Source organism: Camelus bactrianus, chromosome 18 (genome assembly GCF_048773025.1).
Source record: "Camelus bactrianus isolate YW-2024 breed Bactrian camel chromosome 18, ASM4877302v1, whole genome shotgun sequence".
In the NCBI taxonomy this organism is placed as follows: Eukaryota; Metazoa; Chordata; class Mammalia; order Artiodactyla; family Camelidae; genus Camelus; species Camelus bactrianus.
Genome location: NC_133556.1, coordinates 47,188,707 through 47,205,338, shown reverse-complemented (window position 1 = coordinate 47,205,338; position 16,632 = coordinate 47,188,707). Strand labels below are relative to the sequence as shown.

The 16,632-nt window shown below is 51.7% G+C and overlaps 2 protein-coding genes across 3 annotated transcripts; one reads left to right on the top strand and one right to left on the bottom strand.

Moving 5' to 3' along the window:
* Positions 1–541: 541 nt before the first annotated feature.
* On the top strand, positions 542–12,704 carry LOC141573837 (ryanodine receptor 1-like). Its single transcript, XM_074345416.1, has 12 exons — positions 542–709; positions 1,061–1,203; positions 2,077–2,175; positions 6,962–7,004; positions 8,279–8,409; positions 8,511–8,571; positions 8,979–9,125; positions 9,382–9,516; positions 11,147–11,303; positions 11,704–11,768; positions 11,859–11,965; positions 12,353–12,704. Exons 1-12 carry the CDS (start codon positions 542–544, stop codon positions 12,687–12,689), a joined length of 1,593 nt encoding a protein of 530 aa, XP_074201517.1. The 3' UTR covers positions 12,690–12,704.
* On the bottom strand, positions 12,681–16,627 carry LOC141573953 (mitogen-activated protein kinase kinase kinase kinase 1-like). 2 transcript variants are annotated; one of them, XM_074346856.1, is made up of 4 exons: positions 16,178–16,611; positions 15,530–15,619; positions 14,659–14,714; positions 12,681–12,870 (listed from the first exon to the last, which is right to left on the bottom strand). In XM_074346856.1, the coding sequence occupies exons 1-4, from the start codon at positions 16,347–16,349 to the stop codon at positions 12,838–12,840; spliced, it is 351 nt and encodes a 116-aa protein (XP_074202957.1). In that variant the 5' UTR covers positions 16,350–16,611; the 3' UTR covers positions 12,681–12,837. The 2 variants fall into 2 exon arrangements, with proteins under 2 accessions (XP_074202957.1, XP_074202958.1); XM_074346857.1 differs by lacking the exons at positions 12,681–12,870; positions 14,659–14,714; positions 15,530–15,619 and adding an exon at positions 15,633–15,880 and having other exon boundaries at positions 16,178–16,627.
* Positions 16,628–16,632: the final 5 nt, after the last annotated feature.

Genomic DNA, 16,632 nt, shown 5'->3' with positions numbered 1-16,632 from the left:
TCTGGCTTCCTGCCCCAGCAGGCTTGTGCGGCCGGCTCCACCCCCTGTCCCCTGGGCCCTGAAAGCCTGTGAGAGGCAGCTTGCCTTGGGACCCAGGGGACCCCCCTCCACCTCCAGGGCCGTGGGCTGAATGTAAACCAGATGCAAACTATCTTAATTATGACCTGGGGTGGGGGGGGGTGCCCTAACACTCCCTCCCTCGTTCTGGGTGGCAGCTAAAAACTGTAGCTGAACCTCTGCTGAGTGCTTGAGACTTTGGCCACAACCGGTAGATGGCAGGTCTGCACGGGGATGACCATGCAGTGTCCATTACTGTTCCGGGGTGGTGGGGGGTGGGGCTTATAAGGCACTTAGTGGTAACCCCCTGTGCAGTGTGAAGACCAGTCAACGTGCACGTGTCTGGATACCCGTGTGCGTACATGTGGATGTACCCAGAGCATATACCTCCACATATACGACACATGCATGTGCTTTCATGCCTGCAGTGTGCAGAACCTGTACACACATGCGGTGCTCGCTCTCACCCACAAGACAGGAGCCTATGGGGACTGGGCGTGATCTGGCGGGGTCCAGGAGCCCCTCACCCCTGTCCCTGACAGGCAGAGCACAACAGCTTTGCAGGCCCCTAACCCTGGCGTCAGGGTGCAGCGTGGGACCGGGTTCGGGACTTGAAATTGTGGAGCTCGGATCTTGCTTTAGGGATCATGGCGTGAGGCAAAGGGGACCTCAAAAAGCACCTTCCTCGGGACTTGGCCATGGCCCAAAGGGAGACTAATACGTGCATTCCAGCACAGCTTTTGAGTTCAGGGTCGCGAGCAACGCGACGTGCGTGCACGCCGTCAGGGATCCGTCTCCTTCCCTGGCAGCTCGCGCGCACACTGCAGGCACTAGAACAGGGTACGCGAGGCCGGGGAAAACCTCAGCCCCGCCTCCTCGCCAGCGTGCCACGAGAAGGCGCCTGCGCACTTGGCTAGACCAGGCTTTTTCTCACGCCGTTGATTCTGCTCGGGTGGAGCATACACGCATGCGCTAACTGCGCTTAGCGAAAACAATGACGTAGTTTCCGTTTCCACCAATCTTTCCTTTTCCGGTCCTCGAGGAGTCCGCGGCGGCCGGGTCTGCGGCGGCCGGGTCTGCGGCGGCCGGGTTTGCGGCTTCACCCCGGGTGTGGGAGGCGACGGAGTCCTGGCGATGTTTGAGCAGGTGAGAGCAAACGTGGGCAAGACGCTCAAGGGTATCGACAGGTCTGAGTTCGGTGGTAGGGAGCGCTTCTGGCCAAGCGGGGTGGAGGAGAGAATTTTCTGGAGTAAGGCGTGGTCAGTCCTGGGCTTGACCTGGGGTTCTCACCTATCATCCTGGAGATGTTTAAGGAAATAGCACTGCGAAGACCTAAAGGCAGAAGATAGCGTTTCCTACCGCCACTCTCCCCTTTAATTGCCTTAATGTCTCTCTGTGTCTGCTCCTCAGTCTCTTCGTGTCTCTTAGTGCCTCTTTATCTCTCCCTTCCTTCACCTCTCATTATTCATTTAACACATGTTTACTAAAATCTAGTCTGTGAGTGCTGGGCAATGCTGCAGACCAGAGTTGACCAAGACAGCCGCAGGCCATGCTTTCATAGGGTTCCCAGTTCAGAATCCAAACAAACCAAGTAGCTAGTTAGAACCAGTAGTGGTCAGGGTGTGATGAGGGGAGCTAGGCAGGAGAGGACGGGGCTAGACCAGTATGAGATCTGGGGAGGGAAGGTAAGGGTGGGTAGCAAAGATGTCTAGGAGGCTAGGTATACAGTCTGCAATGACTGGCTGTCTGAAAGGTTGAGGAGGCAAGCTAGAAAAGACCCAAGGCTCTGATGCAGTTTAGAGCTTTGGCTTAGGTCTGGGGTGTGGATAAGTTTTATTAGAAATTATAGAGCTGATTCAGTATTTGGGTAGAGCCTAAGTGGCCAGTGACAGAGCTAAAGAAAGGGAAGAAAGGAAGAGAGAGAGGCGCAGGCTACAGTGACCCTCCTCCCTGGCCCCATAGAGTAACTGAGCTCAACTCCTGTCTCCTCTCTGTTCATCCATCTTTATTCTCCTCTAGGTATAATCCTGAGAATCTGGCCACCCTGGAGCGCTATGTGGAGACACAGGCCAAGGAGAATGCCTATGACCTGGAAGCCAACCTGGCTGTCCTAAAGCTGTGAGTTTCTACCTCCATTCCCACCCCCATGCCAGTAGCCAGCATGGTGCCACTCACAACACTGGGTGGGTGGGAGTTGGGGGTAGCCTGCAGGGTGTGGCTATCTTTTTTTTTTTTCTAATTGAAGTATGGTTGATTTACAATATTACATTAGCCTCAGATGTGAAACATAGTGGTTACGTATTTTTATAGACTATATTTTACGTAAAGTTATAAAATATCAGTTATATTCGTGTGCTGTACATTATCCTTGTATCTTACTAATTTTATGCCTAGTATTTCGTACCTCGTAATCCCCTTCCCCTGTCTTTGCCTCTCCTCAACCCCACTCCCCTCTGGTAACCACTAGTTTGTTCTCTGTATCTGTGAGTCTCTTTCTGTTTTGTTACATTCACTTGTTTTATTTATTATTTTTTAGATTCCACATGTAAGTCAAAACATACAGTATTTGTCTTCTTTTGATTCATTTCACTAAGCACAATAGCCTCGAGGTCCATTCATGTTGTTGCAAATGGCAAAATTTCATTCTTTTATGGCTGAGTGATACTCCATTTTGTGTGTGTTTAGGTGTCACATTTTCTTTATCCATTCATTTGTTGATGGACACTTAGGTTGTTTCCATATTTTGGCTGTTGTAAATAGTGCTGCCATGAAAATGTGCATGTATCTTGTGGAATTGGTATTTTTGTTTTCTTTGGATATATAGTCGTGAGTGGAATTGCTGGGTCACTTGGTAGTTCTGTTTTTAATTTTGTGGGGAACTTCCATCCTGTTTTCCAAAGTGGCTGCACCAGTTTACATTTCCACCAACAAGAGTTCTCTCTTCTCCACACCTTCACCAACATTTTGTTGTTTGTTGCCTTTTTGACGATAGCCATTCTGACAGCTGTGAAGTAATATCTTATGGTGGTTTTGATTTGAATTTCCCTGGTGATTAGCAGCGTCGAACATCTTTTCTTGTGTCTGTTGGCCATCTGTACATCTTTGGGAAAATGTCTGTTCAGGTCTTCTGCCCTTTTTTTAACAGGGTGGTTTGTTTTTGTTTGTTTGGTTTGGTTTGGTTTATTTTGGTTTTTGACATTGAGTTGTATGAACTCTTTGTATATTTTGGATAAGATGTGGCTTCCTTTGATGTTCAGGATTAGGAAGCCAAGGAAGTTGGGGCAGGAGGAGGGATGGCGTTTTCAAAATTGGTTATAAAGCATAAAAGCTAGTACATAAATACAGAGTTCAGCAAGTAATTGTAAATGAACACCCGCGTGATCACAATCCAAATTGCAAAGCTTTGTGTTGCTGGCGCCCCTCGTCCTTTGTCTCATATGCTTTGTGCCAACCGCCCCCACCCTGCTCACCACCTTTATGCTCTCACGGCCCAGCTTTATGTGGGTTTACCGCACACGTGTGCGTCCCAGTTAGCTTAGCTCAGGTTTGCCTGCTCTGAACTGGGAGCTCTCCTGGCATCTTCCACTCAGCCCTGGGTTTGTGAGATCCATCCCCTCTCTGTGTGGATGCGATTTGTTTGTTGTCATGGCTGTATAGTGTTCCACGTGGGACTGTTCTCCTGCTGGCGGACGTTTGATGTCTTCCGCCTCAGTGCTTTGTTGATTTTTACAGGTTGCAAGGGCTCGGTTTTGACCTGTAAAATGGAGATAACGGTGCTTGTGTTTGTGAGGTTGTTACTGGTGATGACACTGCTGAGAGAGTGCTCCCCACATGGTAGCTTCTGTGCTGTAAGCTTTGGTGCATGAACTCTCTTAGGTGCTGTATGGCCCTTGTGAGGTAGGTCTGGTTGTTACTGTCCCATCGTGCAAGAGGGGAAACTGATGCACAGAGTGTTTAAGATAAGTAGTCCAAGGGCACTCAGCAGGCACAGCCGGCTGGACAAGAGATGACCTGCTGAATGTGTCCAGCATGGACGTCTGGATAGCCAATGACGGGTAAGATCCTCAGAAGAGGACAACCTAAGACAGGCACAGGCGGCTGGACCACAGATGGCCTACTCAGTGTGTCCATCATGAACGGCTGACTAGCCAACGACGGGTAAGATCCTCAGAGGAGGACAACCTAAGACAGGCACAGCTGGTTGGACCACAGATGGCCTACTCTTTGTGTCCAGCATGGACGGCTGGATAGCCAACGACGGGTAAGATCCTCAGAGGAGGACAACCTAAGACAGGCACAGCCGGCTGGACAAGAGATGACCTGCTGAATGTGTCCAGCATGGACGTCTGGATAGCCAACGACGGGTAAGATCCTCAGAGGAGGACAACCTAAGACAGGCACAGCGGCTGGACAAGAGATGACCTGCTGAATGTGTCCAGCATGGATGGCTGGATAGCCAACGACGGGTAAGATCCTCAGAGGAGGACAACCTAAGACAGGCACAGCCGGCTGGACAAGAGATGACCTGCTGAATGTGTCCAGCATGGACGTCTGGATAGCCAACGACGGGTAAGATCCTCAGAGGAGGACAACCTAAGACAGGCACAGCCGGCTGGACAAGAGATGACCTGCTGAATGTGTCCAGCATGGACGTCTGGATAGCCAATGACGGGTAAGATCCTCAGAAGAGGACAACCTAAGACAGGCACAGGCGGCTGGACCACAGATGGCCTACTCAGTGTGTCCATCATGAACGGCTGACTAGCCAACGACGGGTAAGATCCTCAGAGGAGGACAACCTAAGACAGGCACAGCTGGTTGGACCACAGATGGCCTACTCTTTGTGTCCAGCATGGACGGCTGGATAGCCAACGACGGGTAAGATCCTCAGAGGAGGACAACCTAAGACAGGCACAGCTGGCTGGACAAGAGATGGCCTACTCTTTGTGTACAGCATGGACGGCTGGATAGCCAACGACGGGTAAGATCCTCAGAGGAGGACAACCTAAGACAGGCACAGCTGGTTGGACCACAGATGGCCTACTCTTTGTGTCCAGCATGGACGGCTGGATAGCTAACGACGGGTAAGATCCTCAGAGGAGGACAACCTAAGACAGGCACAGCCGGCTGGACAAGAGATGACCTGCTGAATGTGTCCAGCATGGACGTCTGGATAGCCAACGACGGGTAAGATCCTCAGAGGAGGACAACCTAAGACAGGCACAGCTGGTTGGACCACAGATGGCCTACTCTTTGTGTCCAGCATGGACGGCTGGATAGCTAACGACGGGTAAGATCCTCAGAGGAGGACAACCTAAGACAGGCACAGCCGGCTGGACAAGAGATGACCTGCTGAATGTGTCCAGCATGGACGTCTGGATAGCCAATGACGGGTAAGATCCTCAGAAGAGGACAACCTAAGACAGGCACAGGCGGCTGGACCACAGATGGCCTACTCAGTGTGTCCATCATGAACGGCTGATTAGCCAACGACGGGTAAGATCCTCAGAGGAGGACAACCTAAGACAGGCACAGCTGGCTGGACCACAGATGGCCTACTCTTTGTGTACAGCATGGACGGCTGGATAGCCAACGACGGGTAAGATCCTCAGAGGAGGACAACCTAAGACAGGCACAGCTGGTTGGACCACAGATGGCCTACTCTTTGTGTCCAGCATGGACGGCTGGATAGCTAACGACGGGTAAGATCCTCAGAGGAGGACAACCTAAGACAGGCACAGCCGGCTGGACAAGTCGTGGCCTACTCAGTGTGTCCAGTATGGACTTGGATTTGGAGAGAGAAAGCATCACTCGGTCCTTGAGGCCGTATGAAGTGGCCTTATAAGCTAAGTGAATGAATGACAAAGGAGAGAGGGAGGGAGAGAGAAAAGAAGGAAGGAGGGATGGGAGGGAGGGGAAGGAGGAAGATGTGCTTAATTAACTCTTATGAGTCTGAATTCTGAGGTGGCTTGAGTGTTCAAAGGGGGTGACATTAACTTGGGCATTTAGGACAACAAGACAGGGGGGGTATTAGGTTATTTATTTATCTTTTTTTTTAATGGAGGTACTGGGGATTGAACCCAGGACCTCGTGCATGCTAAGCATGTGCTCTACCACTAATCTATACCTACCCACCTAAGACCTTGACTTCTAAATACCATTTTCCTCAACGAGGAACCAAGCAGCTTGGAGAAGTGGCAGATTTCAGGGCTGGGGCAGGGAAATGCAAGATGAGAGTGGATTACCTTATCAGAAAGCAAGGATGTGCTCAATGAAAAATGGTGACAGGCTGAAAGGACCCAGCCACCAGCTAGAAGGGGCCCCCACTGGGCAAATCAGGGACACCCTGAGCATCAGGAAGGACAGGAAGGGCTATGAATTGAAACAGCAAATAGATCTAAATCCATGGATTCATAGTAAATCTCTGTTCCACTCCCCATCCCACCCCCTGCAAACAAAACCCATTGGCCACCTTGGCAGGATGTTAGAGCATCGACTCGTCATTTATAAAACTGGTAACGAAAGAGCCTGATTCATCAGACAAAATTAAATGAAACAGTGAGAAGCACACCGTTCCCCAGAGCCAGAGCAAGGCCAGACCGCTGGCCCTGGCTCCCCACCTGAATTCAGGTCTATGTTGTTTGTCTTTTGTTTTTTGTTTTTGCACATCCCGGCTCCAAATGCAAGCCACCTACCTCCCCTAAGCTCCCCAAAAGATGGCAGTAGGGGGGAAGGACAAACTTCACCTGGCACGGGGTCTTTAGAGCCTGACCCCGAGTGAGATGCGACCCCACTGTGTGGAGTCCCCTGTGAGAGAAGGACTGGAATTCCAAAGCCCCCTGGCCTGGCTGGTGGCTCCTCTTCCCTCCTGCCCTGACATCTTGTGGCCTCTTTCTCTCGGCAGGTCTTTCCCCAGCAACTACTGGGACAAGTTCGTCAAGCGGAAGGTGAGAGAATGTGAATGGGGCAGTAGATGGGCCTCCTGGGCTGGGTCCCTCCCTGCCACCTGGCCATCTAAGCCCCATCAGGCACTCGCTGTGTGTGTGACCTTGGGCGAGGGGATTTGCTGAGGGAGCACCTCAGTTTGCCCATCTGGAAATAGGCATGAGAACCACACACCCACCCCTCTCTGGAAAGCGACGATGTGCATAACAAGCATGACGCAGTGCCTGGCACAGAGTAAGTACTCAATAAATACTAATTTTAGGGGAGGAAGTAAAGCATTCTGTTTTAAGCACATTGACTCAGGAGCTGGACTGTCTTGTTTTTCTCCTCCTAGCTGTGTGAGCCTTTCGGTGTCTCAGTTTCCCTCACGTTCAAAGTGAGGTAATAAGAGGGCCGCCCCCACAGGGTTGTTGTAAAGTTTATATGACCTACTAGGTGCACAGTATCTGGCCCATAGGAAAACATCCGGGCTGCGGTATGCTCAGTGGCAGAGCACATGCCCACCATGCATGAGGTCCTGGGTCCAATCCCCAGTACCTGCACCTAAAAAAAAAAGATACATGTTGGCTGATACGTTCATTCACTCAGCAGATGTTTACTGAGCACCTACTACGTGCCAAGAACAATTTTGGAGGGCATGGAGTCCAAGCAGTAGGTACGTTTCAAGCAGTAAGCACATTTTGATGCTCGAGTTGGACAGACAGATGAGGAACACGTTTATGGTGTTCAGGCGGTGATAAGTACTGCAGAAGGAAAAAATAATCCAGTAAGAGGGTTGGGGAGTGTGTGGGTGCTGGCCCAGAGAGGTTTGCTCTTTCTTGTGCAGGGTGGTAAGGGAGTGAGCCAGGGGGAAATCTGGGGGAAGACCGCCCTGGGCAGGGGGAACAGCCAGTGCAAAGATCCTGGGGGAGGAACGTGCCTGGCGTATTTGAGGAGCCGTGAGGGGGGCCAGTGTGGCTGGAGCAGAGTGAGTAAGGGGGTGAGGGGGAGGAGATAAGTCCATAGATGACAGGCAGCCCAGTTGTATAGGATTCTTTGCCCACCTGCCTAATAGTAATAAGTTATCCCAAATAATTTGGCTAATGAATTAACTGGACCTTTATCACGTTTGGACCCTCCCCCTGAGGATCTGAAAAAAGCTCTGGCCCTTCTTCCCAGAAAAATGCATTCCCAATTTTTCACAGAAAATTCAGAGTGTTCCCAGATGCCTCTCCAACCCAGGCCATGACTCGCCCCACTCCAGTGGTGTCTGCTTGCCCTCTGCTCTCCTGCGCAGGTCCTGGACAAGCACGGGGACATCTGTGGGCGGGAGCAGATCGCCGAGCTGCTGGGCATGGATCTGTCCATGCTGGAGATCACAGCACACAGTGAACGCAAGCCTGAGCCACCGCCGGGGCTGCTTACCTGGTGAGCCAGGGGTGATCCTGCCCAGGCCAGGGGCAGGCAGGGGAGGTGGCCAGGGTCTGACCCTCCGGCATCTGGCCATCCCTCTTCCCTCCACCTGACAGGCTCATGTCCATCGGCGTCAAGTTCCAGATCTGGAAGTTCGGGGTCATCTTCACCGACAATGTGAGGAGGGACTTGTAGGTGGGGGAGGGACCTGCAGGAGAAGGGCCCTGGGAGGGTTGGGGGCTCCAGCACCAGGGAGCCCTGACCAGGGACTGAGTCCTGAGCCTCTGTGCACCTCTGTTCCTCGGGCACCCTCTGAACACCCGCCCAAGGCTCCTTGTCCCCTAGAATGCTCTTGGATTTCCAGACTACGTCCTGCAGAGGGCTCCTCAACCCCACCCAGGATGGCTTCTCACCCAGAGTGCTCCATTGTTCTAGAGTGTTCCTGATCCCTCAAGTAATCCCAAGCCAGCGATGGCACCCTGACCCCCCAGAGCGCACCTGACCCTCTTGAATGTTCCGGGGGCTCCCCGAGCTCTCCTTGACCCTCAGGAATGCTCTCTGACCCTGACTCTGTGTGCCCACAGTCTTTCCTGAACCTGGGCTGGTACATGGTGATGTCCCTCCTGGGGCACTACAACAACTTCTTTTTCGCTGCTCACCTCCTGGACATTGCCATGGGGGTCAAGACACTGCGCACCATCCTCTCCTCCGTCACCCACGATGGGAAACAGGTGTGGAGAGGAACTGCCTGAGGGATGTGAGCCGGGCAGGGCCAAGCATGGCAGTCTGAGCAAGGGTGGAGGGGTGAGGGCTGGGCGGCCAGGGTGAGGAGGGGCCAGGAGGGCAGGCCGAGCCAGGGTGGGTGTGGGTCGTGAGGCCCCAGCAGGGAGAGCCACCTGGGTAGCAGCAGGGTCAGGAGCCCGAAGGCTGGGCAAGGTGGAGGGGCCGGCTGAGCATGGCGCTGACCCGCCCCCTGCCTGCCCCCAGCTGGTGATGACCGTGGGCCTCCTGGCGGTGGTGCTCTACCTGTACACCGTGGTGGCCTTCGACTTCTTCCGCAAGCTCTACAACAAGAGCGAGGACGAGGACGAGCCTGACATGAAGTGTGACGACATGATGACGGTGAGCCCTTCCCCCCAACGCTCTTGGGCAACTTCCGACCACCCCTGACCCTCAGGTTTCCCATCTGCCAAGGGGCTTAGGAACAGTGCCTACCTTGTAGGCTTATCGTGAGGGTTCAGTGAGCTGATACTTGTGAGGTACTTCGAACAGTGCTCAATAAACGTTAGCCACTGTTGTCGTATTATTTGAGCTTTTAAAGCTGTTATTATTGGAAAGGTGCTCAGGCACAGTGCCTGACTTACAAGCTACATGTTTTGGGGTTTAGCTACTCAGCTTCCCTATGCTCTGGTGTCCTCACCTGTGAAATGAGTGTATAATAACAGTGCCTACATCCTAGGGTGGCTTTTAGGACGTAGTGATGCTCCCTGATCATCTAAGAATAAATAGTTGTAGAACACTGCCTGGTAGGGATCAAGGATTCCATAGAGGTGAGCTATTGTCATCATTATCTGTAATTAAAAGTTTCACCCAAAGAATGCCATGCAGGTTTCATTTTTTTCTCTTCTAGTCTACTAGAGATGATCATAACCAAATTGAGTTTCTCCTACTAGAGGCATGGGCCACATTTAAATGAATTGTCCCAGGGCTTTATCTCAGAAGATGGCCTGTAATCAGGCACCGTGCTCCTGGGACCTATCCAGCTCCTCAGCCTGACGTTTGAGCCCCACCACCCAGACCTGTCCTTGCCACTCAGCCTTGTTCCCTCCAGTCACTGGTCTTAGCCCTTACCTAAGACAACTAGGTTCTCCCACTTCCCAGGGACACAAAAAGGATAGTGTAAAATCTTTCCCACATGCCAGGCAGACCATGTTCCTCTCTCTTCTCAGAACTTCCTCTTGGTTCCCCAGTGCCTTCAGCATGGCTTATGAATAGCCAGGGAATAGCTAGCCTGGCCTGAGTCTAACCACAGTCCTTCTTGCCTTTTGCTCTCTGGCTGCCTGGTGCCCCTCAGTTCCCCTAAGATCATGTATTTCCTCCCAACCCAAGCCCTTTGCATCTGACGGTCTCTCTGCCCCACCTCCACCTCAGACCCTGAGTACAAATACCCCTTCCCTTGATGCCTCACCTTTCAACTTAAGTGCTGCCTCCTACAGGAAGCCCTCCTTGACCATCGGCTGGACCTCATTCCTCTTGCTGTTCTTGCTCACGGGAGCTCTACTTTCCAGCTTCACTGACCCTCTTTCACTTCCTCACAGGAACGAGATGTCTTCTTTCCTCCCCAGTGGTGACGTTGCATGTGTGGTTTTCCCTGCCTGGAACACTCTCTTCCACCTAACATTTCCTTCAAGTTCCAGTTCACACATGTCCCTGCTTCTAGGAAGCCTTGCCTGATCTCCCAGGCTTTGTGAGGCTTTCAGAGCTTCAGCGCTTCCTATACTCCCCCCATCTCGCCCCCAATTACACTGTGCGTTCCCCGTCCCAGCCCTCAGCCCTCTGCCTGAGCTGTCCCTGTCACAACCCTGATCATTTCTGGGCTGTCACTGTCTGATGCCATGTGAGGGCGGAGCCCAGGGCTGTCTCAGCCATTACTGTGAGTCTCCTGCCCCACTAGCCCAGGGTCCTGTAGGTACTTTGTGAATACCGAATGATTGAATGCATGACTAATATGCTTCTCACCTTGCCCCCACAGTGTTACCTGTTTCACATGTACGTGGGTGTCCGAGCAGGTGGGGGCATTGGGGACGAGATTGAGGACCCAGCAGGTGATGAATATGAGCTGTACCGGGTGGTCTTCGAAATCACCTTCTTCTTCTTTGTCATCGTCATCCTGCTGGCCATCATCCAGGGTCAGTGCTGGTCGGGGTTGTGGGAGTGGAGATGCCCAGAGGCAGACTAGCTCCTCTGAGAGTGCAGGCCCGGGATCTGGTTGACCTGGCTCTGTTTCTCCCTACTGTGAGACTTTGGGCAAGTTACCTCTCTGAACCTCAGTTTCTCCATCTGTAAAATGGGGATATTAATTATACTAGTCTTATAGGGTCGTGGTGAGAAATAAGTCAATTCATAGGTAGTAAGGGTCTCATGCTAAGTGCTCAATAAATGCTAGGTATTATTTTCAAGCAGCAGGGTGAGATTAGGGAGATGAGAGATTAGGGAATGGGAGGCAAGGCTCAGAAGGGGGTAGCCAGAAGAAGGAGCAGTCTGAATTTGGCCAGAGATTAGGCACTGACTTGCACCCTGCCTCCCCAGGTCTGATCACTGACGCTCTTGGTGAGCTCCGAGACCAACAACAGCAAGTGAGGGACGATATGGAGGTAGGCCATATCAGGGGGCGATCCAGAGGGATTACAGGACCCTGGGGGTGTCAAGTGGGCCTCGACTCTGATGCTTCCTGCCACCCACAGACCAAGTGCTTCATCTGCGGCATCAGCATCGGCAGCGATGACTTTGATACGACACTGCATGGTTTCGAGACCCACACGCTAGAGGAGCACAACCTGGCCAATTACATGTGAGCGTGGGCCCGCTGGCTAATCAGGAGGGTGGGCCCGTGGCCGGCAACATCCGGGGAGGGGATACCGGGCTTTGGTCAGTTAGGAAAGGGCTGTGGCTTCCATGTGGGTGGGTTCTCAGCCAGCCAATCAGGAGAAGGTAAGTAAGGCTGGTTCTGACTTATCTCCCACAGCCCTTCCAACCCCAGGTTTTTCCTGAAGTGTCTGATAAACAAGGATGAGACAGAACACACGGGTCAGGTGAGGGGGTGTTAATGGGAGAAAAATGGGCAAGGACATGGAGAATTTTAATAAAAGTTCAATCAGCAGGTGGCAGTAAAAAGCTCAGATCTTATCAAGCATTTGAAGATGTGACCAACCAACTCTTCCCCAACCCCAACCCCTAGGAGTCTTATGTCTGGAAGATGTACCAAGAGAGATGTTGGGATGTCTCCCCTGCTGGTGATTGTTCCCGCAAGCAGTATGAGGACCAGCTTAGCTGAGACACCCACAGCTGGCCCTTCACTCACACTTCAAGTGCCGTATTCTTACAGCAAGCCCCTTAGTCCCCAAATCCCTCCACCCAAGGCCGCTGGGGGAGAGGTGACCATGTGCTGTAGAAATAAAGTCTGTGCTATATCCCTGATGTACTGGATTGTTGAATTTGGGGGGGGGTCAGTAGGCATCCAGGAATTCGGCCCTCCTCCCCTCACCACAGAAAACCAAGATGACAGCAGAGGTTAAAATCACATTTATTGGGAGACACAGGCATGTCATGTCCACTATATTGTGTCCACTGGGGAGGGGAGGGGGTGCAGAGACTGATTCCAAACACCCACCCCCAACCCCAGGGACTCATTCCTGGATATATAGGTTGCTGGGGGCAGTAGGATCATCTGCTGGGCGTGTCTCCACTACCACAGGCCTGGGGAAGGAAGAGAAAAATCTGTTTACTCATTCATTTGTTCATTCATTCATTCATTCATACATACAGTCACAAAGGACTCTACAGAGCGTGTGCCCAGCACAATGCTGGGCTTCAGCAGTGCGTGAGCAGGCACGGCTCCTGCTCTAGGGGAGCTCAGTCTGGAGCAGCAGCCCAACATGAATCAGTGAATGACGTGAGTGCAAAGCAGCGTGAGGCACACAGCCAGGAAACCTAGCCCAACGGGTCGGCCAACGTGCACCCCCAAGAATGGATGCTGGAGCCTGAAAGACGTTCAAGAGGGAACTTGGTGAAAGGGCAGGGAAGAGTGTTCTGAGCAGAGAGAACAGCCTGCACAAAGGCCTTGAGGTGGGAGGGGGCTTGACAGCAGAAGTCATGGTTGTGTGGGCTGTGGCCAGGATTGGGTGTTGAACAGGTGGAGGCTGACACAGTCAGATCTGGATTTGAAAATCCGCCTGTGTCATGTCAAAAGATCAAAGAAGTCCTTGAAGGGGCTCTCATGGCTAAATCTGGGAGTATTTGTGCTTCCAAATAATGATACTAATAGATTACAACCCGTAGAATAAAATGGAAACTATTGAGACTATGCTGGAAGAACACACCAGCACATGTATGCAAACATACATGGTGGAGAAGGGACAGCTCTTCCTTGCAGTAGAATGCTAACCAATAAATGTAGAAGGAGTGATAAAAGTAGAAAACCACCATTTAGTAACCATCCTAATAGTAGACTCAGGCAAAAATCATCAAAGGTAAAACTAGTGTGTGGAAGTCTGATGAGGAATAGCAAATTTACAAACATCTCAACAAATCATCAGAAAAGATACGTATTAATACAAAGGAAAAAAGTGTAAATTTCTAATGGGGAACTTGGCTGACTCCACCTTGTCCAAATAACCAAGGTAACGTTGCCTGTAATGGGACAAACTGACATCTGCTTCCTGATCTGATACAATGAGGAGGACACACCATCATTACTGTGGTGTTCCTGCCCAAAACGCCTAACCTGGAAACCTCAATCAAACTTGAGGGACGTTTGGTAAAACAAATATCCCATATGCTTCAAAAGTGTCAAGGTCATGAAATGCAAAGAAAAGTCTGAAGAATTGTTTCGGGTTCAAGAAAAAATAAACATGACTCCCAAATGCAACCCATTGTCCTAGGTCATGTCCTGGACCAGAAAAAAAAAAAAAGTATGATTTTTGGTTATAAAGAGCATCACTGGGACAACTGGTGAGACTTGAATGGGTGTGTGAATTAGAAGGCAGTGAGAGCTCAGTGTTAGTTCCTTGATTTTGACAGCTGTATTGTGGTTTGTAAGAGTATGTCCTTGCGTTGGTATAGGTCACATATATTGAAGTATTTAGGGATAAATGGGCATCATGTCATCATGTCTATAATTCACATGCAAATAGAAAAAATACTAAAAGTATATGAAAGAGAAGAAAAAAGCAAATGTGGTTAAAAAATAAAATATGAGGAATCTGGGTGAAGGGGATACAGAATTTTTAGTTTTATTTTTGTAACTTCTCTGAGAGTCTAAAAGTCATGTCAAAATAAAAAGCTAAAATAAAAATACAAAATGAAAATTCCCCCTCAGCTGCTGTGTTGGTGAATGGACTATAGGGGGCAGAGATGCTAGCAGGGAGACCAAGTTAGAGAATGTTCAGGCCAAAGATCCAGGTGGCTGGGGACATGTGAGGATGCCCTCTCTCCATCAGAAGCCTCCCCCTTCCCAGTCCTCTCTCCCCTACCCCAAGCTCATACCTGGGGGAGCCAAGCAGATGGAAGGTGAGGGTGGGGTCTCTCAGCTCCTGCAGCAGCTGGGGGAAAAGGTGCATGTGTCAGTGTCTAGAAGACTCCTCCCCTCTCCCTCAAAGAGAGCAGGGAGGTAGTCTCTGAAATCCTCAGGTCCAGAAATAATCAGTCTTGCTAACACCACTTATCCACTGTGTGACCTCAAGCAAGTGACTTAATCTCTCTGCACCTCAGATTACCAACCTTTGACATCATAATACCTACCTGATAGGCGACCAAAAGGATTAAGGAAAATACAAAAGCATAAGGGCAAAGTCTGACACATAGATTTCTGTGAGCCAAGCACCATTTTTCATTCCATTTTCCAGAGGAGGAAAGTGAGGCACAGGAAGATTAGGTCATATGCCTAAGGTCATTGAGCTGGATTCCAACCCAGGCAGTCTGGTCCATGCTCTTAACCCACATATCTCTATAGTGATCCCATTTTATAGTTGGGAGACTGAGGCTCAGAGAGAAGCAAAGTCCCTTACCCAAGGTCACACGGTGGCCCTGGATGAGCTCTGGACCTAAGAGAAACTGGGGTAGAGAAGGGAGACCTGTCTGAACTGAGACTGGAGGAAGCTTCTCCAGGACTTCACACCCTGACTCAGTTCTCCCCATCCTTCTGATGAATGAGATGTTTGAAGGAGGGACTGGGTTGTGGGTGCTGGGATGCAGGAGCTTCCCTTGTCTGAGCCTAGAGCCCACACCTACACTCCATGCTTCCAGCAGGGTTGGAGCCAACCCCTGACCATAGCTGGGAGGAAATCAGTGCCTGTTACCCTTGGATTTCACTTAATCCTCCAACCAGGACCCCGGGCCCTACTGTCCTTGCACGTACCTACGGCCTCCACTGCTTCAGTCATGGGGATCTCTGGAGTTCGAAGCCCCCGGACTGGGGCCCCCTCTGGAGTCACCAGCTTCAGAGAACCTCGAAGGAGATAGAGAGGGAGCTTTAAGAGCAGTAAGTGAGGCTTAGAAGGTTACTGAGGGACCAGACAATAAGTTCAGTGTGAAAAGCAAAGAAAGACGGGCAAGGACCGGAGTTAGAGTTTCTGACAGTTACATGATGTGGGGGTCGGAAATCCGAGATCTAGGAATAGTGAGGGAGAGCCAGAAGGGTCCTTAGCGTCCATCAACACCATCACCTTATCTTCCTCGACCTGAGTCACTTGTACTGGTCCCTTGGGCTCTGGTGGAGAGGCGGAAGTGCAAGGTCCAATTCCACCTCATTCCCCTATACTCTGCTAGGCATCCTCTGTATCCCCAGGCAAGCAGGCTAAACCCCACCCATCACAGAGTTCCTCACACCCTCCTTCTCCCCCTCCCCGTCATCCATCTCACCAGTTATATATACCCAACGTTCTCCAGTCCCCTCTTAGTTCAGCCCGCTTCCCAGTTACGCTTCAGGCTAAGCACCGCCCAGCTACCCAGACCCAACGCCGCTAACCTGATAAGCCGCACCCCTCCCAGGACCTGTCCCACTCACCTGCGCTCATCTCGCCCCGCCAGCAGGAGAGCGCGCCGAAGCGCACGGCGTGGAAGAACACCGACTTCGCCGGCTGCCCGGGGCTCACGCCGATGCAAACGGCGGGCAGCTCGGAGCCTGGCCCGGTCAGCAGTGAGAACACCGGCAGAGGCGTGGGTAGCGGGAAGAGCATCTGCTGCGGGCCGCTCGGGAAGGGGCGGACTCAGAGGAGGTTTGGGGCGGGGCCTGTGAGGGGCGGGGCCTTGGAAGAGAGTCGGCCTGGGGCTCCCGAAGGAGTTCCGGAGCCCTCAGTCTTGGGAGGTGCCATGTAGAAACTTGAGGGGCTGAGGCCTCAGATGGCTTAGAAGTTGACGTGTGTGTTCTCAGAGTGGGCGTGGCTTCCACTAGGGGGCGTGCCGCCTTGGTGACAGAAAGGCCAGGCTCCAAGGGGGCGTGGCCTCCAAGGAACCAAAGTC